Source organism: Peromyscus leucopus, chromosome 3, assembly GCF_004664715.2.
Source record: "Peromyscus leucopus breed LL Stock chromosome 3, UCI_PerLeu_2.1, whole genome shotgun sequence".
NCBI lineage: Eukaryota > Metazoa > Chordata > Mammalia > Rodentia > Cricetidae > Peromyscus > Peromyscus leucopus.
This window is the reverse complement of record NC_051065.1, coordinates 72422128-72434902: the sequence shown is the minus strand read 5'-3', so window position 1 is coordinate 72434902 and position 12775 is coordinate 72422128. Positions and strand designations below refer to the sequence as shown.

Here is a 12775-nt window from a genome sequence, read left to right as displayed (position 1 = left end):
CTGGAAATGTCAGCCATGGGTACTATGAAACCAAGGACCTGCTCCTCCAACGAGAAGAGAATTGCATAAGACTACCACCCCAGAGACTCTGCAAACCATAGACCCCAAAGCTAGAGTCTGAACTCATGTCGATGAACAGGCTATGAACACCACAGTCTTCAGGCTGTTGGTTTCTGAATCCACTGGTCTTTCTGACCATTACTGACCCTTTAAAGACACTGTCCACCTCTCCCCTTCTGCTGTGCCTGGAGGGGGGAAGAGAAGTTGGAGGAGAAAAACTTCCTTTCCATAGGTCCCGTATCTTATTTGTAGGCATTTCTCCCAAATTACATGAGCTTAAAATGCCAAGAACTAACTTGATGTGCTAAAATACCCAATTCATTTGCATTGTCCAAGTGCTGCCCAGGGGGAACTGTTCTGGGCAAGCTGCTTGATGATGGGCGGGCTGCTCAGAAGGCTTTCCAATCACAGGGCGTGGATATGCATTTGGTAACCTCAGTCCACACATTCACAATTTTCCTATTTTCTTCACGATTCTTTGGAAGGGACACAATCAAGAGACCCAAACTTTTTCTAGACATAGACATTTTTTTCCTTGGAGGCTGAAATTAATGCTCGCTGTGGATTTATTTCAAAAAGAAATCAAGTTACCAGTAAGGAAATAACAGACTTTTTTTTTTTTTTTTTTTTTTTTTTTTTTTTTTTTTTTTTTTTTTTTTAGAAACTCGAATCAAACCTCGAAACTAAAGGAGTTTCACAGACATTTAAGTTCCTCTTCCCTTTAGCCGTCACTCCCCAGTTTCCCTCAAAGTCGGGAAAAAACTATAACATATCAGCAGTATAAATTATTAATTTTAAACAACCAGTATTCAAGTCTCCTTTTTCCGCTAATAAAAATGAGCTAGGCTGAGCAGGTTCAGAGTTCAGGAGAGCTTGGGGGTTGTTCAGCAAAAGAAGTCAATTACCAAAATTATCTAGAAAACATAAACTAGGGACTCAAAGGAACACAGAAATGTGATGGGATTTTCTGTCCTCGGCTTGTTCATCTGTATTTCTTAGTCCCCTGTCTTAGCACTATGTATACCCATGCCATCCAAAAGGATTTTTTTTTCCCCACAGTGATAGAAATATGTGTGGTCCAATATGGTAGCCATGGGTCATGTGTGCTTTTGGGCATTCAGATATTGAGGAACTGAATTTTTTTCAAATGTAAACGGAAATAGCCACCTGTTGCTAATGGCCACTATGGTTGACAGCAGTGTGCTACACAGACCTGGGGCAGGTCAGACTCAGTTAAATCTTGCTGTGTCCATGACATGCAAGGTCCATTTAAAATACAAAGCACTGTGTGTCTTCTTTTGTTGTAGTAACACATAATTAAGCAAAAGATCCTCCATGAAGCCAGACAGAAGCAAGTCCGCAATCAATCCTCTAAGGTTGGTGCTACTCTTTGGCTGAGTCAAGAGGAAGGATGGAGAGTTGGTGTGTGGGAACTGGGACTCTGGAACAGTCAGCCACACTGTGACCTAGCTGAGTCTCACTGGACAGGCAGTCCTGAGTTCTCTGGACCTTGATTTTCACAGGCACCAAAGGTCAGGTTCCACTGAACAACCCCCAAGCTCTGCTGGACTCTGAACCTGCTCAGCCGAGCTCATATTTATTAGTGGACAAAGGAGGGTTAGACACTGCTTGTTTAAAATTAATAATTTATGGTGCTGATACAATATTGCAAAAGGGGCGAGGCTGGGTGACTGACAGGCCTACCTGTTGAGACAAGGCAATGTTGCAACTAAACCACACCACGTGACTAAACCCATCCATCAGTGCCCACTATGCTGTGGGATTAATCGTGAAGAAGAAAGCTGGTTATTTGTACAAGGAGCTGGTGGCAGTTCTTCCAGCAAGAAGTAATCTCAAGACAACGGTCCTATCCTAGCCATCAGCTTCAGACCCTAGTGGATAGTAACAGAAATCCCTGGCAGAGCTGACTGCCTGTAGAGCCAGTGCAGTCCTAACAGGGGCTGGCTCCCTCTGGCCATGGCAAAGTTGAATAAACTCCTGCTAGTAACTTGGAGGCACACGATTGCGTTCTGTTCCATCAACCGGCATGCACGGAGGCTCGAGTGTCCTCCACTCTGACTCAAATCCGTGTGAAATATAGAAGGCCAGCTTTTTCTCCCACACAGCCCACGGAAGGAAAGGCAGGAAGAAGCCAAGCGATGTAGACAACGTTGACGGCAAGGTAAACCAAATGTGGGATTTGTGAAAATATTTCTACACAAGAATATGACAAGCACGAGGGCAAAGAAAGAAAAGGAAGGAAGGAACAGAGGCAGGAAGAGAAGGAGAGAAGGAAGGAAGGAGGCAGAATGCTTTTTCTGAAACTTAAATAATATTTTAGAAGCCAGGAAATGCAAACACACCCCTCAGAGCCAACTGACCAGTGAGTGATAGATGAATGCTATCAATCATTCACCAAACTAATTCTAGGACCACTTTTTCTTTCTCTATACATATCTTGGCAGAAATACTGATCTTTTGGCAGAAAATTCTTTCCCCAAACATGCCAGCACAACACTGTGCATCTTTTCCAACTAAATGTCCTGCTGTTGTTACCACTGTGTAGGGACAGGGGACCCTGCTGAGCAGCAGATGGACCTCACAGAGGCCAACACAGAGGCCAAGCCTCAGGTAGCAGCTAAGAGTACACATTGTCCAGTTAAACCATCTGCAGGCTGGAATAGGAAAATGCCTGATGTTCCCATGCCTCAAACGTCAAACAAAGGACAGTCACCTACGCACTCCACGAGGCTAGGTGGGGGAACCCACACCTCAGCCAAACACACAGATCAGTGTGCCCCTGTCAAATTCCAAAAATCTGCTTCCTAATATCAGCCTTTCACTGCTGTAACAAAATACTTGAGAGACTAAAGCAGCAAGCTTGATTTTGGCTCATGGTCTTGGAGGCCTCATCTGTGGTCAGGTTTTAGCTCTGTTGTGGAGCAGAACTTCATGACAGGGAACAACGGGCAGAGATTTGTTTATCTCCCGGTGGGCAGAGTGGGGAGAGACATACCCTCAACTCAGTAGGCCCTGTTTCCCAAAGTCCCACTACCTCCCAGCAGGATCAGGGCTGGTGACCAGCCCATCAAAGTGTGACCTTTGGGTTTAAGATAAAACAACAACAACAACAAAAAAAAAAACCATAACAAATATATTTAAGAAGACTGTCATTAATCTCTCAGATACTGAACTGTTGGGCTCATCTGAGTTACCACAAGTGGGCAGCGAAGGTTACTAAGTGCAAATTGTTGGAAAACGGCCACCAGGAAAGCAGATGTGCCTCACCTGAGAGAATGGTTTCTCCCTCAGCATTAATTCTAGTTTTGCAACTTTTATTATTTCATTGTGAGTTTTAACTCCGATTTTTTATGCATGTAGTTTAAAATACAGCAGATAATCAACCTTCCCTGCTAATATAGGTGATTATGGCTCTAATTCCCAGCAGCTCTCATTTGAAAGCAAAGCAAGGTCTTCCACACATAACTGCCTCTGCCCCAGTTCACTGGCGGACACTAGATCCATGCAGCTCCTAACTACACATATGTTAGTGGTTGCCATACCAACCTCTACATCCCAGGATGTAGAAGATTGTGTATGTCTGTGGGCATTCCCTTCCAATGACAAGTAAGAAACATTTCTGCTTAGTGCTTCCATGGTCAACGCCAGAGAGACAGCAAAAACAGCGCTACTTCCCTGCCTTCAACACTGCTCTGTAAAATCCAATAAATAAATTGTTACCTCAATCTGTGCAAGAATGTTATTTCCATTAAGGTTGGATACTGTGCTGATTTTTACCTTTTTCCTTTTGTAAAAATGATCAACTTCCTTTTAATAATGTCATGTGCTTATGTTTTCAAAATGTTAAATTCTTATGGGGGGGTCTCTTTAATATTTAATATTCTAACTTGTTTAGTTTCTAGAAAATATCTCATTTGTTTACTACATTGCATGGGCTGCTTTTTTTCTTTTCTTGATTGTGAAATTATCCATTTGGCAATCACATTACTAATATGTGAAAAGTTCTTATTTTAATTATAAAAGCAAATGTGACCCATGATTATTAAGAAAACTGTTTGTCAAATCAGCTACTTTATTTCTGGATATAATCAAGTACCACAGGCTATATTAAAATCCCAAAGCTACTGATTTCTCTGTCTGTGGATGGTTTAAAATCATAAAAGACATCAAACCTTCTTGTCAATCTAGGGGATTGTGAAAATTAATTATCAGTAGTCATCATCAAAACAGAGGCATGCCAATTCCTTTCACACATAACTGAATCCTTCAGAGGAAAATTCTGAAAAGTTCTCAGAACATGTATTTTCAAGTGACTATTAACCTGATAACTTCATTCGTTATGTGTCAGTAGGTAACAGGCACAAAGACACACCCGGCCGGCTGCTGTGGTTAAACAAGAGTAAGCAAGATTATTCCAATCAGAGAACCTTGAGCTTATGCTGAGTAAATCACTGCAGTTCCCCTCCTTGCAAACACCAGCAAGTTCCATTCCCTCTCAGCTGTTCCTTGGGGACAGGGTTAGACCTTACTGGGACCCTGCAGAAGTCAGCTGTTCCTTTTCTAGGGCTCAGAGGTCCAAGTTCATCCTAGGACTCAAGGATCATCCCAGGAACGCCTCCAAAAGGTTGTCTAACCCACCAGGGAAAAGGACAATACCCCAAGAAACACAAAGGAAAATCACAGACTTTCCCATCTCCAGGCCTGGACCCAAGTTCTCCATCTTCCTGAAATGCCTTTCTCTCTACCTGCATTCTGGAAAGCTCCTGCTCATCCGTCAATGCCCAAGCCTTGTGTCACCTCCACTGGCCGATCCAGACTGAAGCAATCGCTCCCTTGCCCGGCACAGTCCTCTGCAGCATGTACTGTATCACTCTAGAACACGGGCTATCTCTGCTGCTGCTTCTCAAGAGGATTCTTGAATTGTCTTTTCAATGCAAGCCTAGAGCTATGTCCGAAACCTGGAATATGCTCAATAATTTTTTTTTTGATAGAGCCCAAACTCAAGATCAAATTTGACATATGAGGGAAGAAACAGCTGAGTTTATTTCAGCACCTATGGTTGGAGCCATTGAGCACCTTCATTTCATTCCTCAAAGCAGACAATCTGCACCAAGCATTTTTTGTATTAAAGGTTTTGTGTGTGTGTGTGTGTGTGTGTGTGTGTGTGTGTGTGTGTGTGTGTGTGTGTACTACACATGTAGGTATTCTGTGGAGTCCAGAAGAGGGCATCAGATCATCTGGAGCTGGAGTTACAGGTTGCTGTGAGCTTTCAGGTCTTCCAGAAGAACAGCAACTGCCAGTAACCACTGAGTCATCTCTCCAGCCTCTCTCAAGCACTCTTAGGCATTAGATCCTGGGTCAAAAACTCAGCATACTGACCTAATGAGGAAATTGAGGATAGGAAAAATAAGTAACCCACCTCAAGATGCCTCACTGGTCAGCAGTGGAGCCAGGATTCAAACACAATGATCTCAGACGTTTGGAGCTACAAAGAAAGCTAGAATTATCTCCCTTGCTAAGCCCTGAAGCTCAAGCCTGGCCCACAGTTGGCCCTCCAGCTTGGTGACTAATGGGTTCACTGAGTGCCCTACTTTCTCAGACTCTGGCCTCTGCCTGAGAGAACCCAGCTGCTCTGAGAAACAGGCTCCATTCTTTCCTGCTCAACACCTCTCACAGGTGTGAATTGCTTGTGTCCTCTGAATTATTCATTATCCACACAATGGTAAGTGTACTTAAAAAGAACTATGATTCCATATTTTGCAAGACAAAGTGTCTTCTGAATTGGTGAACTAAGGTGTATAAGCCCAGAGGTCAGGTTGATTTGCATGAAGTAGTAAATAGATGGCTGTCTACTCTTTGCATTTCTGATTTCATGCAGTTTCCAACAGGATTAAAAACAGCAGTCCCTAAGACAGGAAAGAAAGCCAGGGTAAGCATGCCTCCCCTATCTGCAAAACGATTACCACCCTTTAAAGCTTATCCTGTCTTCTTTGAGCAATAGAGTCTTCCCAGGGCTGAGGTAGGGTTTTTCAATCAGACTTCTTAAGCTATAGGAAGATACAAAATTTCAGAGGCCACAGCCTCTGTAGTCCACGTCTCTAGTGTATCCTGCAAGGATCCTGTCTCCTAATCCTTTCCCAGTGTGCCCCTTTGCTACCTCTCCCCCTAAGCTCATCCAGTGGGCAGTCTTTGGAGAGGGAGAACCATGTGCTAATAGGAAGCCAAGGGCTCGGCATTTTAAATTCAGCGTTAGTCAACCAAAATGAATTGAAACGCAGCAGCAGTGGTTTGAGGGTACTAAAAATAAGCTGGAGCATTTGCTGAGTTCTCAGAATTAAAACCACAGGCGGTCAACTTGTTGCTGTTCTTAATAGGAGCTGACTGCTCTGCCCACTGGCCGCTACCGCCAGCAGCTCACACTGTGGGACACCTAACAATGCTGTTTTTATTGGTTGTCAGCAATCATTAAAGGAAGTGCCATTTCTCTGCAATTAAACCGGACACCCACCCACCCCCTCCCCACCCCCAAAAAATAGTGGATAGCTTTCAAGAGAACACCTGTGTCACATCACAACTGTACCTTGGTCACCTTGTGTTTAGGATTTGATTAGTTCCACATCCATAGATGTGGTTCCTTTCATGCCTGCCTTCCTGCCCAGTGCTGGATCTCTCCTCCACTCAGAGTTTAAATTGTGGAGTAATAAAAAGAATCCAACAGGGCACGTACAATATGAATACACCGAGTATTCCCACGAGGACGTCAAGACCCGTCTTGACCCTAGAATTCTGTATAGTACACCAAATGTCTTAGCAGCCATCCCTTCAGGGTTTCTTATTAAAGTTTCCAGTGACCAAAAGGGGAGTGGACCTGTGCCTAATGCATCATTCTGATTAGAAATCTGTCATGTTCAGAAACCAGTGGGGCTGCCTCCATTGATTCTTATGCCTTCACGTTCATTATCATTTTTTCCCTCTTCAATTAGACCTGCTGATCAACCATAGAAAAGCTGAAAGCTCTTCTTTCACCCAACCACATTTAATACAGGAAAAAATCGGAAGCCCTGAAAGTAAAATTACAGAGTAGTATACGAACATGTCTAGAGACACCCCCCTACACACATTCTCATTCTCATTCTCTCTCTCTCTCCCCCGTCTCTGTGTCTCTGTCACTTTCTCTCTCTCTCTCTCTCTCTCTCTCTCTCACACACACACACACACACACACACACACACACACACACACACACACACACACACACACACACACTCCACTCTCACACTCACTATAAACATGCCAGGAGTCCGAGAGGCTGGGCTCGACCTCCATTCCACAGTCTCACTTCAGTAAGAGCAAAGCACATTCTCCTGGTTGCTCTCTCAAACCCATGCCCCAAGCGAGTGTCTCCAAGGAGCTCATTTCTGAAACAAACAAAGAAATCCGAGTCTGCAAGGAGCAAGGGTTTGCACCCTTCTGCCTTGGCTCTGGGTATCAATGGTAGCAGGCACCAAGGCAGACACGTCGGGCGGCTCGCTTCGCCCTCACCTCCCTGACACCGCCTGTCCCTGCTCCAGCTGTGCAGAAAGTGCGTGGCTGCCTTGCTGCTTTCGCTCTCCGGGAGCCCCAGACCCCTGGTCCGCGTGCCTAGGATGCTACCGCGTCCCACCGCTGCACTGTCACAGGTCAGGAGCGGAGGTGCTGGGGCACCAGGATGCGGGCCACCTTAACAAGTGTCCCGCGGGACGTCCTTGTCCCGCGCCGCTCTTCTAGAGCAGGCGGGACGGCCACAGGTAGACTCTCCATCCCTGCATGGGCGACCGCACGCTGAAACTCACCGGAGGACACGGAGGAGCCGGACAGACTGGAGTTGCTGGACGCTGCCATCTCGGCGCCGCGCGTCTCCGCTCGCTCAGTCCCAGTGCGGGCGTCGCCGCCGCTGCCCTTGGCCGGCCGCTCGCAGCCCGCGCGGCCCCCAGCCCATGGCAAAGTCCTGGGGACGCGCGGGAAGCACCGGCCTCCGGACTCTGCCTGCACTTCCTGCTCCGCCAGATGACGCGCTGCTGCCGCCGCTATTTATTCGTGCTCGCCGTCCCTCTCGGCGCCTGGGCGCGCTCCGCTGCGGGCGTCGGGGTGGCAGGGGCGCAGCGAGGCCGAGGCGGAGGGGCGGAAGGATGGGACCGCCGCTCTCACCGTCCCCGCCTTCCCCGCCGCGGGCCCGCTCCCTGCGCGCGACTGGAACCTGGGGCGCCCCGCGGCTCCCCGCACCGGCTCTCGGGATCCCGCCTCCGCCGCCGCCGCACTTCGAGCGGCCCGGGCAAAGGCGGGGGAGACAGAGATAGACAGCGACCTCCCCCTTCTCCCTCCGCCCCAACTCGGCTCGCGCGCGCACACAAAGGAAGGAGAGGAACGCCGGCGCTCCCGGCTGAATCGGCTCCGCCGGCTTGACAGCTCCTGCGCCCCTGGCAGCAGTGGGAGGCTGAGGACCACAGAGTGGGGACCGACCGGACAGGGAGCTTGCCCTGAGGTGCTGGGCACACCTCCAGGGACGCAAGGCGGGCCGAGCAACAGTGTACAGCGCTGCTTCCCGGGTTAGAAAGGGAGAGAGGGGTCTTAGGAGGAAGGTAGTGGGACTCGCAGCAAGCTCTGGGCTCTGGAGCAGCCACACAGCGGGGGGTGGGGAAATCCAGAAGGTGAAGGCGGAGTCACTGAGGACTAGGTGCTGGGCAGAAGCTGGCCAGGATGCCACTGAGGCTAGGGAGTGCCCCTTCCACCAACCTCCAATTTATCCTTTGTTGCTCTGGAGCTGAAGGTCCCTGCCCTGCCAAAGAAGCGTCTCCTAAGGCATCTAGGGAGCCAATCTGGCCACACTAAGTACCCCAGCCACTGGCGGGGCCATGCTCAGAAAGTCCATTGGGCTTCTGAGACTGGTCTTCAAAGAAATAGAGACATTTCAAAGGTGGCATCAGACTTACACAAAGAAAGAGGTCCTCTGCCCCTTGAAAAGGATCCCCACAAAAGACTAACACTCTTCAGCAGGTGCAACTGTATCCTTTCAGGATAAGGAACTGCCTAGGTGTGTGTGAGAAAGATTGGAGCAGGTGTGTGCCATCCTCCTGTATTTAAACCTAAATTAATTTCACTGGGAGGAAATGTCATGCAGACATTTTTTTAAATCCTTTTCACGCTCCCAGCAGGGTAATCGGTTCTTTCAATCCTGAAGCTACAGAAAACTGTGAAATTTGGACAGAAATTGTTAGATCAAAGGAAAAAGCAAACATTAAAGGAATGAAAGTACTCTCATTATAGAGCAAAACGGAAAGTGTTCGCCTTGGGAGCAACACGGTTTTGCAAAAACATGACTAAAAGGACATAGTCCATTTGAAAATTATCAGGAGTGACTCAGAAACAGCAGTCAGGTCCTGGGGGCCTCCACATCTGCAGAGGGCCTCATGTACAGTGAATAATAAACGTTAACTGATAACAATATGCACTCATGTCACATTTTCTACTTGATTTAAAGTGTATTTTAAATTTCCCCTTCAGGATGCCATCCCAGGGTGACTGCCCAACAAATGTCCCCACTCATTGGTTTGTTTAAGGAAAAGGAGTCAACTTGCTAAAGGACTGAAGCCTGGGGGCCTCTTCAGTCACACTGAGTTGCATCTGCATGGTCTCCACTTACAGGACCCTTAAGACAGATCTGTCTGGGTAAACTGGATCCTGACGCTGCCACGTCTCACCATTCCCACCTACTCTGGGTGGGCATGGCAACCATGGTGTGACCTTACCTGGAGCCCTATAGGGACAACACACACCTGCCCAGCATACCCCTGACCTCTCTGTGAGAACAGAACTTCCTGGACACCCCTAGTTCAAGACAGGACATAACATTTAGTTATTGGGCTAGCCGCTGACGCCGTCCCCCAGATCTTTAGATGATGGACATGGCTACATCACTCGACAGGACTGTTGCTACCTGGGCTTCAAAGAAAGCCAGCATCTGGGTTTCAACATTGGTTCTAGGATGTCAGCAAATGTCTTGGATTCAGGCTGTTTCTCCATTTCTATTAGTGGTAGATAATATGGAGTGTTGTTAAGCGTAAAAACAAACAAACAAACAAACAAACTAGGTTTGGAGCCCTATTGTACCAGGCCTAACCAGGCCTAAGACTGTTCCAGAAGAGGTTGTAAGTTGTTCATCTGATGTATGGAATCGATGGTTTGAACAATGTTTGCTTTCTCTCTGGAGATCACTAACCAGTGGTGGCTTATTTACTGGGGAAATGCCTCATTTGTAGCCCAAAGACTGTATCTTTTTTATGTCCCAAATGGAGCAGTAAGTGTTGGCTTCATTCTCTATTGTAAATCTCACAGAATGTCTGGTTCTATTTGTGCAGATTATAATATTTGCCTTCACAGAACTTTAGTAACAAGAACAAAGTGTGTGGGCTGGAGAGTTGGCTCAGTATTAAGAGCACCTGTTGCTCTTGTGGAGGACCTGGATTCGGAGCCTAACACCTACATGGTGGCTCACAAACATCTTTAACTCCAGTTTTAGGTGTTCCAACACCCTCTTCTGATCTCTGTGGGTACCAGAAACCCATGTGGTACACATGAAGACATGCAGACAAAACACTCATATAGGTAAAATAATAAAATAAATGAATATTTTTAAGAAAGCAAAGTACGACTCAGTGAACAAGTTATTATACTCCAAATAGATGATGGAGGGGCTGTGAAGGCACAGCCCAGTAACCCTGTCCAGTACAAAAGTAGAAGACGGAGATTCTTAAGTGAGGCTTAAGTAGGAGGTGGTAGTACCGCTCCTACCGCTTGTGGTAGGCGGTGGATGGTAAGGCCAGAGCCTGTTCTTCAGAAGGATAAACATAAAGTACCAGTTTCTGGGCTGACATTGAAAGCGGATGGCTCCTTGGGACTGTGAAGCTTAATCAGCAGAGAAAACTCAGCAGACTTAGCTGCTCGTGATCAAGATCTGCTTTCTCCAGTTCAAAGGCCAAGGGGCTTGGGGCTCCCCACTGGATGTTTCATACCATAAATCCACAGGAAGGAGCCGAAGCAAAGCGTTCAGTCTCTGTCAGTAGGTGCAGGAGCCACTGGTGGGTCTTCTGACACGTTTCCCCCAGCGAAACAATCTTCATTCATGCATTTTATCCACTTCTGAATGACATTACAAAATCTTGGTTGCCAATGAAATGAGAATATGGATGCCATGAAGATCTGAGATGTTTTAAATTCTAATGTGATCTGGTGCAATCTTCTTAGATACTGTATCTTCCTCCAGATGATAAAAGATGCACGGAAAAAGGAGGGCTTGTCAATGTGGTCCTGACACAGAATTTAAAATTGCCATGTTGCTTTAACTGAGCACTCACCTACTTCCTTCTGAATTATTCATATGGATTTGGTATGTATGCCTGTACATGTGTATGCATGTGTGTATTTGTGTATGCATGTTTATGTGTATATGCATGTATGTGTATTTATATATGTTTGCATGTGTATGTGTGTGTGTGTGTGTGTTTCCACATACATGCTTACACATGAGAACAAGTTGCAGGAAAAGTCAAGTTTTCTCCTTCTAACCATGTTGATCCAGGAATTGAACTCAGACCCCAGTCTTCACTCAGTCTTGGAGACAAATGTCCTTACCTACTGAGCTATCTTATTTATAGCCCCGGCTATAATTTTATTATAGATTTTTATCACCAAATCAGAAATTCATGAAGCAACCTCCCCCGCTGCCTAGGTTACCAGGTGTGGAGCCGAGGCCTCTGAACAGGCCCCCACCTTAAAAACTCCCTGCTTCCCTTTCTCACCTTACTTCCTGCTGTTCCCTTAGCTGTGACCTCTTCCCACTGTGCCCTGTGTACCTTGGAGCTCTCAGCACTGGTCCCTGTCCAGGTCTCCCAGCTGTCCCGTGGTGCCGTGGTGAAAGTTCACCCAGAATGCACTTTGTCCAGAGAAACGTCTCACTTCCCAGACAGCTCTTCTGTGGAATGCTCCCACCCTGCTGCACCTCCTTCTGGGCAGTTCCACTTTGCCTTAATGGTAATGCTGGGTGTAAGGACAATCTTCTCCCCCTAGTCATTCAAAGCTTTTTTGGAAGGGGTAGGAAAGGAAGCCGGATGTTGCTTATCCAGCCTTTGTGTAACTCACCATGCTGTGCCCATAGTAGGTCCTCAAGAGATATCTTCTGAATACATGAGCAATGAATTGAATGACTTTTTGCTCCTATGGCTGTGACCACTGAGTGATGAGTAACCCCTCTGGGGCACAAAAGGGCAGGAGAAAGGCTTATGAGACACCCCAGCCTCTAACAAGGCAAACTGAGATGGGGAAAGCCAAAGAGCCACATCTGATGACATAAATGTTTACAGTCTGTGCCCTGCCTCTCCATCAGCAGGGACTGTTACAACTCCTGTAATTTATTGTTTACAGGGTGCTCTTACACTACTGTAATCTGTTATTTTATTTTAGCGCTCCTTTGAAGTTGGAAGGCAGACAGAAGATACCGCAGGGTGAATGTCCCAGCATGTGGAGCTGCCCTCAGCAATCCTTCGGTGTGTTTCTCAGCAAAGGTCATTCCCTTTCCCTGCGATAAACACAGAATGAAATATTCCGTGCTTTCAAGATAAATCCAGTGGTCGGCGTTCACGGGAGAATTGTGGAGCTGTTC

At 46.8% G+C, this 12775-nt stretch overlaps 1 protein-coding gene across 1 annotated transcript in view; it reads right to left on the bottom strand.

Moving 5' to 3' along the window:
- Chn2 (chimerin 2) overlaps positions 1-8396 on the bottom strand; it is a 277548-nt gene extending 269152 nt beyond the window's left edge. Inside the window, exon 1 of the mRNA XM_028864129.2 lies at positions 7914-8396. Within this exon, the coding sequence (XP_028719962.1) occupies positions 7914-7962 (49 nt within the window). The 5' untranslated portion in view covers positions 7963-8396. The remainder of the gene's footprint in view (positions 1-7913) is intronic.
- Positions 8397-12775: the final 4379 nt, after the last annotated feature.